The 24,402-nt window shown below is 38.7% G+C and overlaps 1 protein-coding gene across 2 annotated transcripts; it reads left to right on the top strand.

Moving 5' to 3' along the window:
• The first annotated feature begins 6,392 nt into the window (after positions 1–6,392).
• LOC139960657 (WD repeat domain phosphoinositide-interacting protein 2-like) lies at positions 6,393–22,046 on the top strand. 2 transcript variants are annotated; one of them, XM_071959203.1, is made up of 11 exons: positions 6,393–6,574; positions 8,268–8,350; positions 9,556–9,722; positions 10,802–10,960; positions 13,175–13,303; positions 13,954–14,024; positions 14,473–14,580; positions 15,765–15,932; positions 17,073–17,177; positions 18,454–18,626; positions 19,901–22,046. In XM_071959203.1, the coding sequence occupies exons 1-11, from the start codon at positions 6,504–6,506 to the stop codon at positions 20,053–20,055; spliced, it is 1,389 nt and encodes a 462-aa protein (XP_071815304.1). In that variant the 5' UTR covers positions 6,393–6,503; the 3' UTR covers positions 20,056–22,046. The 2 variants fall into 2 exon arrangements, with proteins under 2 accessions (XP_071815304.1, XP_071815303.1); XM_071959202.1 differs by having other exon boundaries at positions 6,394–6,574; positions 15,762–15,932.
• The last annotated feature ends 2,356 nt before the right edge of the window (positions 22,047–24,402 follow it).

The raw sequence follows: 24,402 nt of genomic DNA, 5'->3' as shown, positions 1-24,402 counted from the left end.
TCGGACAAAATCTTCCGTCGATTGGATTACAGAATTCAAGTTTTGTAAAATTAAGGAAACAAATTTCCATATTTTATTCTGTGAGGGTACCAATAACTATATCTATATTTTGCGTCGTAATGCTGTATTTAAATTCATTTCATATTTATTTCTTGGGTACATGTTTTTGGCAACGAAACGAAAATTGCATTTCGAAACGGAACTTTGGAATCTATTTCATGCTACAGTGTTATCCATATTAACATGTATAAGTCAACGTCATCGTACAATTTGCATATATGTAAATATACAACCTATACGAGAGCTGAGGTCAGTGAAAAGTATATCATTGTTGTTGATATACGATTTCGAAGAAACATAGTGTTGGAATTACAGTTCAGATGCAGTTGAAAGGAATCAAATGAGCTGGTGCGTAAACAATAGACCTTTGTTCTCTGGTCAATTGAGAAACAGAATGACCAGTTCTGCGTTTCGATTGCAAAATATTTATCACGGTCTTTCGTAATTGAGATGCCGAGTAGAAACCTACAGAGAAATAGTATAACACAACGTAAAATGACGTCAGCAAAAACCCATTCAACCAAAATGTGGAATATTTCTCAGAGCCACGCATCACAAGAGGGTCTTTGTACCCAACCTCAATCAGTAAGGACTTCATCTACTGTTGCTTTGAATTCTGTTCGAAAGCAAATTTCGCATTTGCAATTTAGCAGTGATTCTACTGTAAATGAGAGATTAATTTCGGAGCAGATTAGTAGCAGAAAAAGAATATTTAATCGTCGTGCACCAGTGAAAGAAACGGAATCGATTTCTTCAAGAGCAAGTAGTGCGCCATTTTCTGATCGACAAAAATTGGAGTCTGATTTGGAAGTTGTGATCGGTAGTACTCAGGCGGCAGTAGGCAGACCACGGACTGCTTTCGATAAATATAAAACGAGAAGTGAAGCGAAATTATTGTTATCTCAGTCCCATCCACGTTATTACGTCCAGCAAGCCATACGAAGGAGGATCAGTAACCAAGAGAGATGGAAAAATAACGAAGCGAGGAAAGCAACTTCTCAAGCTGGAAAGAAAGAATTTATAAGCTTTTTGAAAAGAGATACAGATTTATTCATGGTTACTAAGTTAAATGCTCCAAACAAATCAACTATTGACGGTGTCAGTAAATTATTGTCAAAATATAACCTAATTGACAATGATCAACTTTTGGACGAGAATGAATGTGAATTATCGTCTTCAGAAGACACAAATTTAGAGAAAAGTGAGCTAAACTCAAATTTCAGAATCTTTTGTGGGACGCCTGTTGACAGTGGAACATGCAGCGAGCTGACTGGTGAAACTGTCGTTAGCGAAGGAAGCGTTGGTTTTAGCGAAAGTATAGATACACTAAGTGGGGTGGAGAGTGATAGTGCGCTTAGTGGAGTTAAACTTGATAATACAGCCGTTCTCAACAACGAAACTTTGACGGATTCACAAGCAAGCGATGATTGCTCGAACTGTTTAGTTTGTACTATAGAAAGGATTGTAGATTCATTCTTATATGGCACTCCAAATGATTTTTTGGTCAATGAAGATGATGTGGCTATTATAACCCAGCGAATTTGCCAAAAAATCAACGACGAAATGTCAGTTCCAGAGGAGGTTGCCAACGATCTGGAGATTCATATACGTAGACTTTTAGCTGCTCGGAAATTAGATCAAAGACCTATAAAGTCGCGACATGACTCAAAGGGTACGTTGGATGTCCATTCGGAAGAATCGAAGCCTAAGAAAATGGAAACAGACGACGGTGTCGTGAAGGAGGAGACTATCGGAATTCTGTACGCAGAGAACAAATTGGAAAAAGTCTCAAGGAGAGACTCTGTTCCAAAGATGAGTTTATCAGGATCACTAATAAATATGTCTAGTATTAGATTAAAGAATGGTTACAATCATGATAAAGCCATCGTCGGCAACACTGGTACACAACCACCTAAAACAGAAAAATCCTTTCGATTTTCATACACGCATCCGCAGAAAAGTGGATCCAATGTGGCGGAACCATCTATATTTTCCAACGACAGGGATACATTAAAAGAAGGAGCTTCGAATTTTCGAATCTCTTTGAATATTTACAAAAATAAACAAAATATTGAGAAAAGACACAGAGTCGAAGAAGCGAAGACTTTTAAAGCTTGCTTGCACCCACGCGTTGTTATGCATGAGAAATCTCCGTTACGTAGTGAACATAGCAGGTATAGGGACAACAGACAAATGCCAAGTAGGCTCGGAGATTGGTACTGGAAGAGATTAGAGGAAATTGAGCGTCATCGATGCCCACCCCCGCCTAATAGTCCTGTACCTCGTGAGTGGAATGAAGCCGATATGTAGGCCTTTACACCCAAGTGTATCGCTATATGCAACAATGCCATTAAGGAAGTATTCTGGTTGCCCACCCCCGCCTAATAGTCCTGTACCTCGTGAGTGGAATGAAGCCGATATGTAGGCCTATAAACCCAAGTGTATCACTCGCTATATGCTACAATGACATTAAGGAAGTATTCTGGTTGCCCACCCCCGCCTAATAGTCCTGTACCTCGTGAGTGGAATGAAGCCGATATGTAGGCCTTTACACCCAAGTGTATAGCTATATGCTACAATGACATTAAGGAAGTATTCTGGTTGCCCACCCCCGCCTAATAGTCCTGTACCTCGTGAGTGGAATGAAGCCGATATGTAGGCATATAAACCCAAGTGTATAGCTATATGCTACAATGACATTAAGGAAGTATTCTGGTTGCAGAAAATGTGACCTTTCATATGCTTAAGGTTCATAACTCTATAGTTATGTTTGTCTTAATGAAAAAAACTATTTTACCAGAGAAACCCCTTCCTTACACAAGGAAGAGGATCATATTTTGTGGTATGTGATGTCAACATTGTAGATCACAGAGCCCTTCAAAAGTGTTCAGTAGATAATATTGTTGTTGTTTTTTATATTTCAATTGTGATATATTTGGAATATTAGCTGACTTGTTAATGTTATCTTCATGTATAATTAACAATATGCAACTTCTTTGTTATATTTCTCAAAGGGGGAAAGGGATACCTCTTCCTTATATACAGTATCACTTTCCAATGACACAAAATAAGAAAAGTTTAACTTCCTTTGGGAGATATCCTAGTTTTAAAGTTGTGTATGGGGGTTACCATTTTGTATATAGATGATGGCCGAGTTGAGACGATTTACTTTCTCATTTTTATTATTTTTTCTATTATTCAATATTTTCAATTTATAAATAGTACCAGTAAATAGTGTCACTGAAGCCAATGCCCTCATTATGATCATGTTTCAGAGCTTCAAATATTTTAGATTCAACATTTGAGAAGCCAATCTGTTTATATTGCAGAAAATAAACATTTTAATTAAGAAAGAAAAACATAAAATAAATGAAGCCCAGGTGAATCGATGATATCATATTTACCCTTGATTAAATCTTCATTTTTTTGGTGCGCCAGAAGGAACATTAAATCTGTGATATTTAGGTATTTCTCTTAGCTGTTTGGGGGAACTGTTCTGACTGGTGTATCATCGCTGTATCCATCACATAGACCAATACTGATGGTTGGGTTTCTGTCTTCTTTAGAAAGTACCCATTTGGTGTTGGGGTTTTTATATCTATAAATGCAGCATTTTCCTGTGTTGACACCTCCCCTCCCTTTCCTCCATTCCCCTCCCTCCCCTCCCTCCCCTCCCTCCCCTCCCTCCCCTACCTCCCTCCCTCCCTCCTTCCCCTCTCCTCCCCTCCCATATATCCTTCCTCCCCTTCCCTTCCCTCAGATATTATCCCCTACCGCTACCCGAGTATATTTCACTTCTTACAAGACATATCATCATGGATACTATCAAAGTTCGGATTATCACTTCTTGTTATTACGAGTTCACAAGTGGCGGACGCAGTAGGGGTGGGGCATGCCAGACGAAATCTTTAACCTCCCCCCCCGAACTTATTGGTGCCCCTCCTTAAATTGTTGATGCACACCTCCTGTACTTATTGGTGCACTGCTCCTTAAATTATTGGTGCACTGCTCGTTAAATTATTGGTGCCCCTCCTTAAATTGTTGATGCACTGCTCCTGTATACTTACTGGGTGCCCCTCCCTAATTATTGGTGCACTGCTCCTTAAATTATTGATGCCCTCCTTAAATTGTTGGTGTATCTCCTTAAATTATTGGTGCCCCTCCTTAACTTGTTGGTGCTCTGCTCTTTAAATTATTGTTGCCCCGCTCCTTAGCTTATTGGTGCCCTCCTTGAATTGTTGATGCACTGCTCCTGTACTTACTGGGTGCCCTCCCTAAATGATTGGTGCACTGCTCCTTAAATTATTGATGCCCCTCCTTAACTTGTTGGTGTATCTCCTTAAATTATTGATGCCCCTCCTTAAATTGTTGGTGCCCTGCTCTTTAATTATTGTTGCCCCGCTCCTTAGCTTATTGGTGCCCCTCCTTAAATTGTTGATGCACAGCTCCTGTACTTAATGGTGCACAGCTCCTTAAATTGTTGGTGCACTGCTACTTAATTTATTGGTGCACTGCTCCTTAAATTATTGGTGCCCCTTCTTAAAGTGTTGGTGGATACATACGGGTTCCCGACCTACAAAAATGTTCTTATATGTGCTATTATACTTTTGAATATATACAATAGAAATATGTCTGTGTCGTTTCATTTGGTTGCTTTTTCATGCCTGTATAGACTCCGTATAGAATGGCTTTTCTTTAAAGAATCATATATGTTAAAATTACCAATGTTGCAGTAAAGTACTTTCATCCGAGTACCAAGTACTTTCGAGTACCTGATGACCGAGTACCAAATACCATTGTCCGAGTACGAGTTCTTAGGATCCGAGTACAAAAATTTAGAATCCGAGTACCAAGTACCAGTACCTTTTCACCCCGAGTAGGCTACTTTTCGAGTAGGCTACAGTACTTTTGATTTCTGTAATATCACAAGAACCTTATGCTTATAACTGATCCATGGTGGGCCGACTGTACGCAAATATGATATAACAGTTGGATCATTGAGACATTGCCCGGATCTTGCTGTTGCTTGCCAAATACAGAATTCTCTTTCTGATATTAGAATGACAAAAGGTAGTAGTAGTAGTAATTCAAACAACTTCATGATGTACACACAAGGTTGCTATATATAGACTGATAGTAACACAGAATGCAACCATGCTCCGAATAGTTCAGTACCGTACGTAAGTTAGCAACAATACTCACGCATTCTTTTTTTCGTATGCACAGTATACGTATACTGTACTTGCTAATATATGCTCGGTTGCATGTATGGTGCTGCTGGTGTATAGAGATGCATGAAATACGGTATAGCTTACGATTACAGAGTGTTACAATGGAATGCCAAAATGATTGAAAATATATATTAACAAAAATTTTCTTTTCTTTTTACATAAGTACTCGTAAAGTACCGTACTCGTCCTGAGCGACGCCGTACGGCACCAATCACTATAAAATGAATACTATTACGAATGCTTCTGTGTCCGAGTTCGAGTACCAAATGACGAGTAGGCCTACTTTAACAAACGAGTACCTTTCACTATTGCTATTACCAAATACTTGCAAAAAGGTACCCGAGAACAGCTCGAGTCCCGAGTACTTGTTGAGTACTTCAACACCGCTATTCCAATTGAACTGATACACACAATGTGGTTATAAACTGTAACTGTGCCGTATTGAAAATGTAAGCCGACCAGCAATGTTTGTAACTTGAAGCAGAATGGTCATAAGGTCATACACTTTAAAAATTCCAAAATGTCCCGAAAATGGATATATAACTAATTATTTTCTTGCATTAATTTATTCGCTTTTTTTGTTTGCCGCCATGAAAAAATTGCATACAACTTTTACAATAAATAATGGGTTGATGAACCGAACTCTAATAAACTGCATGTGTATAAAAGTACTATTTTATTTACATAGTCGAAATAGGTTATGTACCCAGAGGCGTTCGGAGAGCCCGGGCAATTATGTCACATATGGCCTCTTTTTTATTTCTTCCAAATTCCTTAGTATCATGCATGAAAACGATAATACAATCAGCCCTATACCCATATTTTCCAGGGCCCGCTATGTTTCCCAGGTTTCCTTATTAGGCCTTATAAACATATCATTTCACATTTCTGGTATACCAAAGTATCATGTTTGATCAGGGAGTTCCATAACAACTCCCTGGTTTGATAGCGTCTATGGTGTATAATCGAAAGGAGATAAGCTGGGTAGTTAATAAAGATATAGTGACCCAGGGGTTGCAAGAAACGACTTGGAGTAAGCTCACAACAATAAATACACAACTGGACTGAACAGATGACAATTCAACAATTTGCGCAGCTTTGTGTACGACGAACGCACTGTCCTGAGACTAAGTACGACGAAGTAGACGGGAATAGTACGTGTTAGTAATTTCATTGAAGCTTATGGCGCAATAAAAACGTCCAGAGTCCAGAATGAATCTAACAAGTCAACATGCTGATCCTAACAGCAATTTGCTCTTTGCAAACTTTAATCAAGATTTTTCGTAAGTAGTCTGCCTCCATACTTCGAGGAAAGTTTACAGGCAGATAATGAACTAAGCCAAGCCTAACAATAGTAACATAGTATGTTAGGTCTATAGCCTACCCTTTTACTTATACTGAGTATGCAGGACTCTTACTTCTTATAGACTAGACCCTAACGTTAGGCTTTAACCTGAATACATAAATACAAAAATCAGTTGTTAGGCTTAACGACGTAGTTAACCAGACCACCCGCCATGCACCAGCCTAAGTGGTAGCATTAGATAAAGCTGTAAAAATGACCACCAATACTTGTTTGTTCAGTAAGTGCTACTAATGCCTAGTTAGGGATCAGTAGCAGGCTCTAATTTAGTTTCAATCAAGGCAATGAAAGTAATAATAGATCTGCCTCCTCTGCCCTTATGCTCTAAAGATTCCTGGGGTGACTATATAATACAGGGTTACTTCAGACTCAGAGATCTAGCATCTGGATACAGGAATGCCCAGTCAATCTATGGAGTTACCAGAAAGGAACCTGAAATTCTTGTCAGATCTTATTGACGGGCTTCCATGCATCTGGATGCTAGGATAGATCTCTCAAGTGGCCCTACAGTTGAACCAGACTCACACTGAAAATTTGTATTAATTACACCAGAAAGTTCCAAATCATCAAACAGCTGTAAAAGGGTAAATTACACATTTATCACATTGGCCAGTAGCCACATCAAGGTAGTTGCCAAAACATATATATACATCAATCACCTGAGTACTGTTTCTCATAGATCTGCAAAAACTAGACAACTTCATCTGTAGTAATAATACATATACCCTATAATGCTACATTGCAATAAAACCATGGGAGAAGCTTACTACTTAAATAAATAATGAACCATACAAAAGCCTCTTCCCATTTGCAAACATGTTCTGACACAATTCTAAAACCTCCATTTCCCATTACCCTGCTGAAATCCATTAGTATTGAATGAATCACTATGGTCAACGTACTTAGTCCTAACGGATCACGTCTCATATCATGCCGAACAGGTCGTTCCATCTATTTGATCTAGTAACTAAGTTATGTGAAGTGTCCTTCTAAATATAGTATGTGATAACAAAGCAGCTGACCACTGTAATTGCTCGAAAGTCCCGGAGGCTACAAAAATTAATTAATAAGTTAAGGTAAGGGTTTTGAAGTCTTATTTTTAATTCCAATATTATTTGAGAAATGATAACACAACTTTGCCACTGTTTAAAAACACCCCATAATGAAAATGGAAGAATCGGACCAGCATGAAATGTTACTTTATCTGGTAAAAGTTGAGGTTAGAGGTAGTAAAGGTTAGGCCTGACTAGCATGAAAAGTTAGGCCTGATTCTTATCAAGTCCAAGTATATCTGAGTCTATGTAGTCAGAGACTGAATTGTCACTGAAAGTTAAAGGCCTTAGTTATGAAGAATTGATAAATGTTTGAATTGTCATTCATGTTCATTCAATGGTCTATGATACGTCTTTTGTCTTTATGTTATAAGCAGAATATGTGGCAAACCTCATCCACTGTTATCTGTTTCCCTTTACACAAGAAAGCATTTAATAATATATGAGATAAAGATGTGTATATTGTGATTTTTTTCTTTAGCTGCTGCATGGTTCCAGTTGTCCATAATTAATATTTCATAAGATTATGCAACTAATCCTTGTTATTTTCTCAAACTGTAGATCACTAGCTGTTGGTACAAAGAATGGCTACAGACTGTTCTCTCTTTCAGCTGTTGACAAGCTTGAACAAATCTATGAGAATGGTGAGTCTAATTTAGTACACAGGATCAAATGAGTAGCCAGGCCCCATTTATGTTAAAGATCATCAGCATTTGCTTCAAACTTTAACCCTCTTAAGCAGGGGCGGATGCAGAGGGGGGGTCCAGGGGGTCCGGACCCCCTGCTCTTGGCCAAAAAAAAAAAGAGAAAAAAAAAAGAGAAAAAAAAAGAGAGAGGTGCTTTGCATGGCTAAATTGAAGGGGTTCCCTGTTGTACTTAAATATCCAAGAATTTCACAATGGATAGAGGGAAACCCACTCCCCTTAGACCCTAGGATCACTGGAGGCCAAACTCCTCACCCTTCCAGAATCCTGGATCCGGCCCTGCATCAAACAGTGGTGACGGAACGGGAGGGGGATTGGGGGCTAAAGGCATTATGATTTTTGTATCATCTCAACTCATCTGATATGTATTACCATATTTCATAGATTGTTTTTTTCTCATCAATTGAGAAATTGCAGACATGAGACCCATATTTTCAGGCTAGGTACATGCAGCTTAGAATACTCGGGAAGTGCCGTTTCCGGCCATCTGGGGGGTTTGTAAAGCCAAAAATTTTCTGGTACGCTCCGCGCCAACCGATGGTGGCGCTCCGCTTAGATAGTCTTACGTTCAGGCGCGGCTGGACCAGTCAGACCCCCCCCTGTCACAAACCCTGCCCGCCCCTGTTAAGGTTTCTAAAATTTCTGCAAAAATACTTACCTGGGAGGATGCAACCAAAATTATTCCTGGTCATTAAGGAGTGCTAGAATTAGACAATGTCTCAATTAAAATGTTACGAAAGTGAAAGGAAAGTTAAAAATTGCCTAGAACTTGAGAATTAGAGAATGTGATTTGACTTTATTAAACATATTTGGGTTCGATTACTGATGAACTTTGATGAAAGTCTGCACGACATCTGCCAAACTCGACGTCCCTTAGAAGTCTGTCTTATTTAAACGCTGAGTTTGCTGCAGTCAGGTATGTTTGTATGCAGTCAGGTATGCAGTTTGCTGCAGTCAAGTATGGCACCAGGAACAATGGAAATAGACTGTGTAGAGTTTCTTCAAACGTTTTTAAGCGAAACAGTACAAAACAAAGATTAGATTTGTGAGCCATTAAATTTTCTAGTTCCTTAGTTTAAGCCAGATTGTTGTAGCCGCACATACACTGTACATAAAGATTCGCACGTCCGTCTCATTCCCAATAGATACGAGTGACATCTGCATCGTGGAGAGGTTGTTCTCCAGTAGCCTCGTCGCAATCGTCAGCCTTTCTGCTCCGAGGAAACTGAAGGTGTGTCACTTCAAGAAGGGCACTGAGATTTGTAACTACAGTTATTCAAACACCATTTTAGCAGTGAGACTTAACAGAAAGGTAGGTGATAATATCTACTTTATTTTGAAAATACATGGTTTTAAACTGGTCGTAATTGTCATCTAACTAAAGATGCAAACCTTCAAATAAATTTGACCTTGATGCATTTGCTGTGAAATTGTTATATAATTACCCTGGTGTTATTGGTGGTATTGTCTTTTGAAAAGAAAGACATTCGTGAGGTACAAAACATCCGTTGAGGCAGTATAAGCAACTAGCTACCAGCATATTTTGTACTGTGCATGTGAGTGATAGACACTTGATATGCAACTGCCTGCACTGGGGCTTGTTTAACCAATCTTTAATAGACCTTTCCTGAGTTGGCTAATATATCTCTCTGTGGTCATAAACACCAAGAACTTTAGGCATCTGGCAAATTGTAACCCTTACACTGTGAATGATACTACGTACTGTACATAGCGCAGTCCTTTGGGCACAATGCCAAATGTTTGTGTGACATGACTTCAGTCACTTTCCATTTATTGTCAATCAAAACCTTCTGAGCAATACCACTCTAAGTCTAAGCTATACGTTAGGGGTTCTCAATAAACCAAATCCGGCTCACGAGTTATTTCGATCCAGCCTGCTATAAAATAAATGGCCTAAATTCTTGCACAAAGCAGGCATATGAACCCATTTTGCCTTAGGCCCGAGCGTCCTACCATCACACACTGCAAATTTCTCAATGTAGCTTTAATAGTGAGATTTGATTCTGTCTTGCTATTTACTAGAATCCTTTTTTTTTTTCCCTTTCTGGCCCTAGCCAAAAAAAAGAAATTGATTGAGAACCCCCCCCCCCCCGCATACATCAAAACTAAACACATACTTTATCCAAGGTTGAAGTTGTTAGAAATAATTCCATGTGTGATGTGCTTGGTCAGATAGCTCAACTTTTGAACCGCAGTACAGAACACATCTTTACACTATTTTATTTTAACTAAGTTATCAATTTCAACTACTGTAAGTGACATGAGAATCATTTATACTAATCTTTCCATCAACAAAAAATAAAAAAAATAAAAGATTGAACTATGTATTAATAAGGTATGAAATTGTTTTCTGCTTTAACATGAATCCAGAGGTTAATCGTGGCTCTAGAAGAAAGCTTGTATATTCACAACATCCGGGACATGAAGGTGCTTCACACAATAAGGGACACTCCTCCAAATCCAGAAGGGCTTTGTGCTCTGTCGGTCAACGGAGACAACTGTTACCTGGCCTATCCAGGCAGCAACCAGGTAAACTTTACTCTAGTGGAGCTCAAGTATCGTGTAAGATTTGAATGTAACAAACAGTTGAACAAAAGAAATTATTGCAAACTCCATACTATGCAACACTTGACATTTTCCTAGATTGTCCAAATGGCTATTGTGATATATAGGTACATAGATATATAAGTTTTTTACTCCAAACGTTCCATTTGGGAGAATATTGATACAGCAACTGAAAGTTTTTATTGATATTTTAGCTTGTTCAACATAAATGAAACAATAGAACTTCTTGCATGTCTTATCCGTTCTTTGTCTTCATTATTTTATGAGTTTCTCTCTTTGGAATACAGAACAATTCTGCTTGTCGTGGCTGTGTGCCTTTCTGATTGTTGAACCTAAAATAAAAAAAGCCTCCATTGATAATTTTCTAAAGATAGACTACAGAGTTGAAGACATAAAAACCATTTTGTAGGTTGTATGTCTTGCTTGATGGGTATAGCCTGCAGACTTGAGGTGAGCCTGTACTCGTACCGGTAAATGTACTCGCATTTTAGGATAGCTGCCTGTGTCTGTACTCAAACCGGTACATGTACTCGCATTCTAGAATAGTTGCCTGTGTCTGTACTCATACCAGTACATGTACTCACATTCTAGGATAGCTGCCTGTGTCTGTACTCAAACCGGTAAATGTACTCGCATTCTAAAATAGTTGCCTGTGCCTGTACTCAAACCGGTACATGTACTCACATTCTAGAATAGTTGCCTGTGTCTGTACTCATACCAGTACATGTACTCACATTCTAGGATAGCTGCCTGTGCCTGTACTCATACCGGTACATGTACTCACATTCTAGGATAGTTGCCTGTGTCTGTACTCAAACCGGTACATGTACTCGCATTCTAGAATAGTTGCCTGTGTCTGTACTCATACCAGTTCATGTACTCACATTCTAGGATAGCTGCCTGTGCCTGTACTCATACCGGTACATGTACTCACATTCTAGGATAGTTGCCTGTGTCTGTACTCAAACCGGTACATGTACTCGCATTCTAGAATAGTTGCCTGTGCCTGTACTCATACCGGTACATGTACTCACATTCTAGGATAGTTGCCTGTGTCTGTACTCAAACCGGTACATGTACTCACATTCTAGAATGGTTGCCTGTGCCTGTACTCAAACCGGTACATGTACTCCCATTCTAGGATAGTTGCCTGTGTCTGTACTCAAACCGGTACATGGACTCGCATTCTAGGATTGTTGCCTGTACTTGTACCGTTACATGTACTCTTATTCTAGGATAGTTGCCTGTGTCTGTACTCAAACCGGTACATGTACTCACATTCTAGGATAGCTGCCTGTGCCTGTACTCAAACCGGTACATGTACTCGCATTCTAGAATAGTTGCCTGTGCCTGTACTCAAACCGGTACATGTACTCACATTCTAGGATAGTTGCCTGTGTCTGTACTCAAACCGGTACATGGACTCGCATTCTAGGATAGTTGCCTGTACTCGTACCGTTACATGTACTCTTATTCTAGGATAGTTGCCTGTGCTCGTACCGGTACTCGCTTTCTAGAATAGTTGCCCTTGCATGTACCGGTATATGTACTCGCATTCTAGGATAGTTGTCTGTACTCGTACTGGTACATGTACTCGCATTCTAGGATAGTTGCCTGTGTCTGTACTCGTACCGGTACATATACTTGCATTCTAGAATAGTTGCTTGTACTCGTATTGGTACATGAACTCACATTTAACTTCTAGGATAGTTGCCTGTACTCATACCAGTACATGTACTCACATTCTAGGATAGATGCCTGTGCTGGTACTCATGGTCCTCATTGATTTGTATCCGTACTCGGGCATTTGGAAATCTAGTGTAGATACCATTGCAAGATTATGTACTCACACATTTTAAGCCTTGTGCTCATACTTGTACTCCTATAGAGGATAATTCTTCTGGTACTCATATTGGTGCTGTTGTACCCTTAACTACAAGTCTGATTACCTGACCAGGTTGCTTATATCAAAAGTGTAAACAACATCCAATTATGTTGCACATGTTTTGCAGTGGAAGTTGTGAAATTTGTGCTCAACCTTTGTGTTCAGTTTTTTTTAAATTTTTTTTTAATTACTCCACATTTGAGCGTCCTGTGACAATATTGTACACGCTTTATAAACCTGTAAATTCTTATACTAACAAAAACATTTATGCCATATGCCTTCATATTCGGTAGGTTGGAGAAGTGCAAATATTCGACACAGAGAATCTACGTGCAGTGACCATGATTCAAGCTCATGATAGCCCACTAGCTGCTTTGGCCTTTGACCCCTTAGGGACAAAGATAGCCACTGCATCTGAAAAGGTAATTAAGTAATGCAGTTTTTCAAATTTCTGGCTAAATTTGATGAATACTCAACTAGTAAAAGATGGAAAATCTGACTGGGGTTACACCACAATGATGAGTGAAGTTTGGGGGGGGGGAGGGGGAATGGTGAGGGGATGGCAAAAGGGGGGTTAAGATAGAAATTGGTCCTAATATGTTTTTGTAGGTGAAAGACCTGTTACCATGAGGAAGTGGCACCTTCAATCCTCTCTCTACAGAAAGAAACCTATTGACAGTAAAACTGTTATCAATTGACTCCATTGAACAAGTCCCTAGTGAAGGACTCTCAATGTCCATCTATTCAGTAAACTTAAAACTTTTAAGTTAAAAGTTTTGATTCATAGCCACACATCTCTGCTTAAGATAGAATGTAGCTTAATATAAAGCTTGGAACTGATTTTCCTGTATACACATATGCCATACCTTTCACACATTAGCTAAACACCGTGTGTTTAGAGAATCTGGGATGTTGTTTACGTAACATTTCCTGCTGAGTGCAATGCTTAGCAATAGATGCTGAAGCTGTGAAAGTCATTTGACACTTGTCACAAAGATGAACAACAGAAGATCTAAAAACACGTTCAGAGAAAAACAATATTCCAACGTTTCTTTTTCCTTGTTACATCCAGGGCACAGTAATCAGGGTATACACCATTCCAGAAGAGACAAAACTGTTTGAATTCAGAAGAGGAGTGAAAAGGTATGAAGGTTTACATCATTCATCTGTTTACTTCAGACTTATATTACCACTGGTTTACTTTAACCCCCCGTCCAATATTCAATCATATTAGCAGATTGCCAGAAAAATTATATATATATATATATATATATATATATATATATATATATATATATATATATATATTGTGGATATTTCTGGGGAAATGTAGAAAAAGTGTTGATCATAAATTACCTCAAAAGTTGCAAAATATAACACCATTGTGCAAATAGCACCCTAAAACATATCAGACTTTCTCAGTGGAGGGGGATAGCCGCTACGTTTAGACCACTCCCCAGTTAAGTTTATGTTTAGTGTTCCTGTTTATTCCCCCCCCCCACCTCCCTCTCACCCACGACGCCCCCACCCCATGGACTCTGAGACAGTCGTCTGAGGTACTGATTCTTTCTTCTTTCATTATTCACTGTAGGTGTGTCAGTATAGGTTGTCTGTCGTTTAGTGCTGACTCACTGTTCCTGTGTGCATCCAGTAATACAGAGACGGTACACATCTTCAAACTCGAACATCCCAAAGACAGGTAAGTTTGCTGACCTTTAACCTCCTCCTGCTACTCTGTCAGGCGGGCCGGCAATACTGCCTGACCAATCACGCCCAACTCAACACGACCCGTCGCGACCTTGTTTTCGATTGTCTCGGAGAAGACCCAACTGAATCCCCGCACAATGACCGACTGTTCAGAGCACACAATGACAACTGTTTGCTGTAAACGACTGGTACTCGTTTTGGTCACATGAAAATTTATTGCCCCCTGATTGGTTTCGTTTGTTAAATATGCAGTTTTAGTCGGGAAACACCGCTCTCTGCCAATTGCCAGTTGAAAAACACTATGTGTTTCAGTCATATTACCCACAATTTTCCACATAACTACGATGGAGTTGAGTCGGGTCGTGGTGAGTGGGTCAGAGTTTGTCAGGCTTAAACTTACCTCGTTGACGTATGTCTACGTCGTATTTATTATCTGATATTAATATATATAATATTTTACTATAATGAACTATTAATTTGGGCACGGCCATGTTAATATTTTGTTTTTTAAGCATTGTAACTGCCTATCTTACTCAAGATGTGAAATTTTTTCATTTAAATTTTTTTTTTAATTTCATAACATAGAATTATGGAGTTTGTTGTCCAACCTGGGCACCGGTTGTTCACAGGTCAATTTACTGCTCACCTCTACGATAAAAGACATGAAGATCTAAAACTCTGTTATCGCTGTCTTGCATGCATTAAGAATTATATCTATCTCTCTGGTTATCAAAATATTATCTCAGAGTAATCTGGATTGTAGCCAGAAAGATTACCTGCTTAGTTAATGCCTCGGTATAAATCTACTCTGCTCCCTATGTGTTCATAAGTTACCCTATGTGTTCATAAGTTTGAATCTCTCCCGTCTTAAGGTCTGTTGTTTTGCTTTCTCTTTATCCTTCATGTTGCAGAGCTGTGATTCTCTCTTTATTTATTTGCCTCGACAGTCATTTCACTTTTACTCTTACTTCTTGTATACCCTGTGTTTTATTTGTCTACACATTTTGAAATCTCCAGTGTTCTCTGTGGTTTCTTGCAAAAGTTTTTTTTTTCCACTATATCCCTGAAAAAAGGTTAAAACATAGTGCTGAAAACCGAAAAGAAAACAAAGACAAACTGGAAAATGATGTATCAATTTTCAGTCGTTTGAATTTTCTGTCGTAACTTTTGCAGCAGTCGGCCCACAGAGGAGCCCTCGGGCTGGATGGGCTATTTAGGCAAGGCCCTAATGACCCCTGCCAGTTACCTCCCCACCCAGGTCACAGATGTCTTTACTCAAGGTAGAGCCTTTGCCCAAGTCAAACTGCCATTCTCCGGTCTGAAGAACGTCTGTGCACTTGCAACGTAAGTACATGAAAAGAATGGACACGTCGACGATGTTGTTAAATAGAGGAAATGTCTGTACGATGCTGTATGTGTACATGTTTGTACAATACTCTATGTGTAAAGGATGAGAGATGCTTTGTAATTTTCTAATTGGGATCCCTAGGCATGCACTAAATCAACAGAGGACGCTCTCATCTCAGTCATATCTAGTCCCGTGAAACTTGCCAAGCTCACAGTTATTTGAAATCCTCTGAGGAATCTCTGACAGACACTTCTGGGGCAAATTTCCCTGTACGTTCCCTAATTCAAACAAAGTGTGGCTTATTGGAGCTAACATACTGTAGGGTTTTTACTAAACATAACTAGTACATTTCAGAAACGAAAAGCTGTCCCCACCTTTTGTTTGGCAAGCTTTACACACACATCTGATCCTCAACCATCAGAAAGCTTGTTTGAGGAAGTCTCGTCTGCTAACTGAGTTTAAGCTTGGAGAATCAGTAAACATTGTATCAATGGAGGTCATATGCATATATATATATATATATAGATATATATGTATATATATATGTATGTATATGTATATATATATGTATATATATATATATATATATATTATATGTATATATTATATATATCAGCTTCATCATCACTAGGGATTGTTTTAAATCTACCCAACTATTCCCTTATTTCAACTACCTTAATAGCAAACTCTTCAATAAAAACTTAACTAAAGACCCCTATATCAAAGACCTCCTTCTAAGCTATACTATTACCAAAGTTCATTACTGTCCTAACAAACCTCAGTTCTCTTCATTTTACTTCCTCTAGTCTGCTCTTTTCCTTCAATGACATGACTCTTATATCATTCCACCACCAAATAAAAACATTCTTTTAAATTTTTTGTTTAACAGATAAAAAAAATGTTCCCCTCTGACTTATTGGCCAGTTCCACTGGAGGATCCCGAACAGGGTGTAAACATACCTGCAAAGATTTCACATTAGATAATATACTTGACTTATACCTGTGATTCCTATTAGAACATTAGTGGTATGTGTACAATTTCGTTCATGATTATTGAAGACAAGTATGTTTGAAAACGATTTTTTGAAACATATTTTCACAACTCTGTTTTTGTCCTCTCCTCTCTTTCTCTCAAGGCTGCCAAAGCCGAGGGTATTAATCGCTGCAGCTGATGGTTATTTGTATATGTACAATCTAGATCCATCCGATGGTGGTGACTGTACTCTTCTCAAGCAGCATAGGTAAGTTGACCAGAAATCATTACGCGTTAAACGCCAACCGGTTCTGTCGTTTACACGGTGAAAATATTTCACGTCATGAGAACCCCCTCACATTTTCAATTTTGTATAATTCATTATTTGATATAGTGTACAACTCTGGAATTAGACCAACCAGAATTATTTCTGCCTTTTGCTTGTTCCATCTCCAAACCCCGCCCCACCCACCCAAACAGGCCCCAACGATAGAAGGAGGCAGAGAAGTTTGTAAAGAGCCTTAAAAAATGATTCAAATCAGCGTCTACCCTAAAGGCTTGCTCAGTCTGTCAGCGACCAAGGCTTAAGCATTATGTAAATGGTCTCATTAAAAATGGCAGGAAAATGAGCCAGAAGTCATATTATGTGTGTTATGGTGAGGTTATGTGTTATGGTGAGGTTGGTTGCAGTACATTAGCTATTTCTCTGAAACAGTCTTGGTGCCCGTCTTTAACGAACCTGGTCAGGTTTGGGCCGCAAGAATAGTTGAAGGTTTTCATAGTGCATGATAAACTCTTCTGGTTTTTGTCATCAGTGTTGAAGGTGTTGGTGGGCTTGATGTCATTTAAGTGAACGTTTCATTCGAAAATCAAAAGGTTATTTTTGAAGACTGAGCTTTAGTCTTCTTTTGTCTGCTTTTAAACAAATGTTAGAAGGAATGTCTGAATGAATCTCTTTACTCCATCGATAACAATATACATTTGAAGTTTAATCCAAAGCAATGGGTGAATTCTGCCCGTCTCAACATTTGAGAAGCTTCTTCTTTTTGAGAAGTTTTTTCTTCTTTACCTTGCACAATAGTGGTCATGTGTTAGGAGCCGTGTTAAACTCCTGAAATTTTTGCCAAGCTTCATTTCAGTTCAAAGCCGAGATTAGCCCAAAATCTTTGAAGATTTTCCCCTTTAAAAGCAATGGGATGGGAAGTGGCTGACATGCTTGCATAGTTATTTAAGAGTACAGTGTCGCGATGAGCAGCAGAAACTCAAATGGAATTGATAGATATATATCTCACCGGTACACACCGACAAAAAGGAATGGCTTCCTTCGATGGTTGTGTGATGACATGAAAGATGGTACAAGTCACTTCAGGGATATCGACTGATCTACGACATTGCTGATGCTCTAAAGTTTTCAAGTCTTTTTTCAATGTAAACACGCACACTGGTACTTTAAAACAAAAGCACCAACAGATGATACTCACCAAAATAGTGACCTAACAAGGAAACAGTGATATAAAACGAAATGTTCTCTCTGTGTCTCACAGGTTAGACGGCCAGCAAGATCCAAACATGCCAATGAGTCAGGGAGACGGGGAGAGTGGAGACGGAGAATCAGCTGAAGGAGGGCATCCAGCCGGGAGATCGGAATCACCTCTGCCGACTTTTGCAGACGTCGCTCAGAAGAGCGCTTCCAGGACGTCGCCCATGAGGAACACAGGTACATCTAGGGTGTATATGATCTATTATGTACTTAACTCCTCACTTACCTGTCTCCTCACAACGAATGTATACTCTCTTTACAACGTCTAGAGCACTCTGGTAACATTTAAGCAAAAGTTATACTCTTAAGGGACAGGCCTATACAGGTCTACTGCCCTCCTTTTCATTTCTACCACCCAAAATGTTCTGGGAGCACATAATGAGAGTAGAAAAGATGGGTCATTAGAACCGTTCAGATGATCCTTGTTAGAGTGTCATAGTCAAAAATCAGAAAAGTTGTGTGTCCCACAAATTTGATGTAATGCTTTTGCTTGTCATTGTCCAGACTGTTGAATTCTATGCCTAAATTTTTTAAAAAATTTTTTTTTCTGGTGTGATTTTGGTGGTTTCAAAATAACAGTTTAAGTTTAATGGTAACTTAATAGTAGCAAAGTCAACATGTAATGGGTGTTTAACACTGACCCACATTACTTCCATCAATACTTTACAAGTTTAGTAATAAAACTTTTAAATGTTGTACATTCTAATTTGCCAGATAGGGTCATCTAGGGTTTTTTTAAAAAAAAATTTATAGTCCAACATTTTCACGACTACCTTATAATATTATGTACACTTGTTGAGAAGAGAAGAGGTTACTTAATATCTGATTCTTTTTCTTTTTACACATTGGCTCCAAGTTTCAACTTTGGGAAGATTTTGCTTGCAGAACCTATTACTTGAAATTTTCATATTTCAACAATTTGGTTTCAATACTTGGATTAAAACATGCCTTTAATCTTGTTTATTATTATTCCTTTAATTTTAATTTGTCATTTGTCATCGCTCCAGTTCTGTAAAGACATATCTATTCATCTCAGCGACTGCTGTTAATTCCATTTCCAACGTGGAGGGCGTTGTGGTCAAGTGGTTAAGGCAGTGGCCTTGTGATCTAAGGATTACAGGTTCGAGCCCTGGCCAGATCATTGCGTTGTGTCCTTGGGCCAGGCACTTTATCTCCATTGCCTCTCTTCACCCAGGTGTATAAATGGGGACTTGCGAGGTGACTTGTAAATATAGTTGCATGCGCCGGTTTGTGGCTGCACCCTATGGGAAGTCCCCCAGAGGACACGTGGCTGTGGTGCACTGTGGTGCCCCAGGAGAGATTGTTTGAATTGTGCACACTCTGGTGTGTAGGTGTGACAAGTTACCAATGACCAGGGTTGGCGAGACTTTATTGTAAGTTGCGCTATATAAGTACTGTTAATTATCACTATTATTATTTCTTCTCTCCAGGAGAGGCGACCGTGGCCGGAGTCGGTGCTCCCTGCACAGAAGATTTACTCAGCCAGGCGGTAGACCACGTTCCACTCGCCACAGGACTCAACACCCTACGATTAGACGACGATGACGAATTCCCACCCATGATACACCACACCGACCCTTCTTAGCACCCGTTCTCGGGGTTGCCACGACTCCCTCTTATCATGCTCGTGCTGATGGGGAGGAAGGGGACGGGACAAGAAAGGTCTACAAGTGACTGCTGCAGTGTTCATGTGATCGCTTGCATCCTGCGAAGTCCTTTTTTTGTTTTTTAATTCCGTCGTTAGAGCTTCGTTGTCTTTATGCCGAGCCACGGAATATTTCTGGACTGTGGCTCACGACAGAGCATCGCAACTTTTTGAGGGATAGCGTGGAAGGCCAAGTGTTTGTACTTTTGGTTTAAAAATGAAAAAAAAAGAGTGTACGTCCTGTTTTGACTGTATAATGCTTCTGTGGGCAGTTTTATGCGCAGTAGGTGAGGTCAAAGTTTGGACAATTTAATCTAGGCTTCTTGTGAACTTTATGCTTGATAGTGTAATTGTGTTGGTGCTGTTTAAATTTTCCTTCAAATCAAGGAAGGGAGTGAACTACGTCGGAAGCTTGGGGTAGAAAATGGAACATGACCATGAGGAACGGTGTTTTCTACCTACAACTGTTGTTAGGGGTGAATTTAAGATTTAAAAGAGGGGAGATGGGGGTGGGGGTGATTGACCATAGGGGTCTTTGATGGCGGCTCCAATATTGTAGGGTAGGGGTAAAGGTTTAGATGGATAGTGGTGCATTCTGAGCAATGTTCAGGCTATAAATTAGGTCTATGTGCAAGGTCGTCCAGTATTAACTAATTTTAATTTTTTTATGTGGGGTGAAATAGGTGACTTGTACATCCCCCACACCCAAACCCCCTGCCCCCCCCCCCACAGACACACACACACCATCCTGGATCCAAGCCTGTCTTTGACTTATAAAATCCTGTCCACAGGTTTGTTGTATGTTGCACAGGAAATGCTTTCAAAACTTGGAGTATCTGCAGCTTTGCTATGAGGCCTGGCATTAATAATCATTTCATATATATCAATATATCATCTGAATTGCATGAAGGGGAAAAGATATGACAAAAAATTCCTCTGTAACTGCCTGACACAGTGAGTTGTAGTGATGCTCGTGTGCATGAAAATTGTGTATCGGTGAGGTTTGCTTGGAAGATGGACATAGTCCCGTATGTGCTCTGTAAAATGTAGAAAGAAAACGAAAAACTGATCCGTTGTTTAGAGGCATTTTTATAGCCATATGGAATTTCTATCATCTATTAGTTGAAGTGAGTTAGTCAGTCACTACTGTTACAAATATCACCATTAATCATTTTTTTTTTTTTTTTAAATTAAACCCGTAAAATTAAAAACGAACATTTCTTGCTACATTTGGTTGCGTAGCGTCATTGGAATATTTAATTAACACACGACCAGGTTTAAAAAAAAAAAAAAACTGTTATATCCTCCCAGTTTGTTATAGTCTTGCATCTTGAAACGGTAATACTGTGTCTTTCTGTACTTGAAAGTTTCTGGAAGGTCATTTTGTAAAAGCATGTTTGATCTTTTAATTCACTGACTTTTTATGATGTGTGCTTCCCTTATAGTTGGTTGTATAGGTGTTGGCAAAATGATGACTACATTATCAGATTGCAAGGTTGGAGGGGGGGGGTGGGGAGAAGGGGGAATGTGCGTTTCTTATTTCCGTCAGTTTATCATCATGATCGGTGTAGTGCATAGGAAGTTCCACTGAAAAGAATTTGTATTATCTGAGATTATCATGATGTACATTTCATCGTTAAGTGCCAGGGGGGTCGTTGATAACAGATATAGCCACTCAGGAGCAATCTGTTTTGCACCTAGGGCTATGTCAAATTTAGTGGTTATCACGGTTGCAGAAGGGTTCAATCTGGGATGAGGGTGGTGGGGGGGGGCAGGAGATGGGACACAATCCTCAAAGGGCAGTCGGACATGTGACTTTGATTTGAGAATTTTTCAATAGATGGGCACTTTCTTTTTTTTTCTTCTTTTCTCAACAAAAGGTCACTTTCTTTTAAATAACAACAAAGCACTCCGTTATTACAGACATTAAAGGGCAAGTGCCCCCCTCCTCCTGACCCCTTTTCGTCAATATTATAATTACATATTCATAAACAATGCAATTGAAAGTCAAAGAAAGTTCAGTCGTGTCTCTTTCCTCCGTTGTAACTTTGGTTAAACTGTAAGATGAATTTCGAACCTCTTTTAATTCACTAGATGTTTCATATGGCTGCGCATTTTGCATCAAAACTTATAGAGATTAACTTGATATGCTATTGACAATAGTTGGCATTAATTGATAAAGTTTTTTTTAAACAAGTGTCCTTGTTTTCCGATGGGTCGGATGGTTTGACTTCGGTTTGTTACGGTAATTGGGTTATTACTGAAAACTTGTTCCAAAGTTGTGTCAATACCTTTGTGGAGGTGGAGGGGTGGGTGGGTGGGTGGGTGGGTGATAGGTTGGGGGAAATAATAAGCTGGTGATTATATGTGATAGTTTTGACCCCTGGTTACACTGTTGTAGGGGGAAAAAAAACATTTTTCAAAGTGCTCTCAATTTCATCTGTCCAAAGCTTTTTATTTTAATTCGAACTTTTATCAGTTTTTATATAGGATTAAGCACATTATCTTGCCTGTTTTTTTTTGCCTGTTAAAGATAAACATAATCCAGATTTTTTTTTTTTACACGTTAAAACATTTTACACTCTTACAATCGATTATGATCATATGCAGATAGATGTATCATTTATTTATTATATTATTTTTATTTTAATTAAAAAGTGAAAAACAAAAGGTACTTTTTTAAGAGGAGTTAAATATTTCTAGCTGAATGTTATTGTATCTCATAGAAATGTGTATATAATGGATGATAAGTATTATTAAGTTGATTAAGTATTACATGCTTTGGATCCTTGAATCATATAATCATCATTTTATGCATGATTTATTTCAGATTTCAGTAGCTCAATGTTGATTTTTTTTTTGGGGGGGGATTTTTTTTTGGGGGGGGGCAGTAATTACTTACAAAAGCCTAGTGCACTACATATCAAGGTTTCTGCTGCACAGTAGGGATTTGAGAACTTTTACCCAGGTGTATAAATGGGGACTTGCGAGGTGACTTGTAAATATAGTCCCCAGGGGACACATGGCTGTGGTGCACAGTTGTGCCCCAGCAGAGATTGTGTGACAAGTTACCAATGACCAGGGTTAATTGTGAAGCGCATAGAACTTGTGGATTATGCGCTATATAAATAACGGCGTAATAATAATAATAATAATAATTTATACAGAAGATAAGACAGAATTCATGTTTCTTATTCAGATATGGCTCCCCTTGCCGTATTTAATGTATTACAACATTGGATGTTTGTGAAAAGGATTTGAAAACGTGCTGAATGTGCCACAGTCAAAGCCTGATCGATGAATTAATTATTCCGCATTCATATCTGTAGGTCTTAGAAATTTGTTAAGAAATGTTAATAAAAAATGAATATGTCTTAATTATAAATATTACAACTAGTCGTGAGTTGTAGGTATGAAAAACGAGAGTTTTTGTTTCGGTGAAATTTTGAAGGTGTAAATCTCTGGAAAGAATGTTAAAAAATGAGATATTACTTGAACACATTTTAAAGATCACAGATTAGAGATCACAGATAAAGAGATTAGAAATTAGAATTAGCATAAAGTGAATGCATTAAAAGCCTTGGTGCTTGCAGTCATGCTAAAGGCAGTCATTGTGCCTGTGGGGAATCCCATGCTGCAAACGATCTGAAATTTGAAGAATTTTGTATAGACTTAGCAGATTTCAGGACATCATCCTCTACAATAAAATAACCACGGTCAAGTGAAGGACTGATCCTGCTATCACAGTAGTTTGTTTGTTTTACATACTTAACCATAGGAAACCACGGTCAAATGAAGAACTGATCCTATCACAGTAGTTTGTTTGTATTTTGCATACTTAACCGTATAGGAAACCACGGTCAAGTGAAGGACTGGTCCTGCTTTCACACCATTGGGTCTGTATCTTCCTTATTGAACCAAAGGAAACCACGGTCAATTAAAGGACTGCTTTCACACCACCTGGTTTTCTAGTTTACCTTCTTTCTTGGATTTTTTACAATCTTCTGGGATATCGTTTTCCCTAATTTCACTCTTGATTCCGTTAAAAAAAAAAAAAAACAGCCAATCTTATGTTCGTGTAGGAAAGCACAAAGTACTATGCAGAACCATCTTCTATCTTTTATCTTCTTCTTTCCTATATATCTTCTTGTTTTTCTTTCTTTGATATTTATGATCCAATCCGTCTAATAAATCAAATCCATTTGATATATAGTTTGGGTTAGAATATATTAATTTTATTTAGTTCAAAATATTACACAACTTATGATAAAAAAATTGATAAAAAAA

This window comes from Apostichopus japonicus, chromosome 19 (genome assembly GCF_037975245.1).
Source record: "Apostichopus japonicus isolate 1M-3 chromosome 19, ASM3797524v1, whole genome shotgun sequence".
Classification (NCBI taxonomy): domain Eukaryota; kingdom Metazoa; phylum Echinodermata; class Holothuroidea; order Aspidochirotida; family Stichopodidae; genus Apostichopus; species Apostichopus japonicus.
Note: the sequence above shows the minus strand (reverse complement) of the source record. Positions and strands in the feature narration are given on the sequence as shown.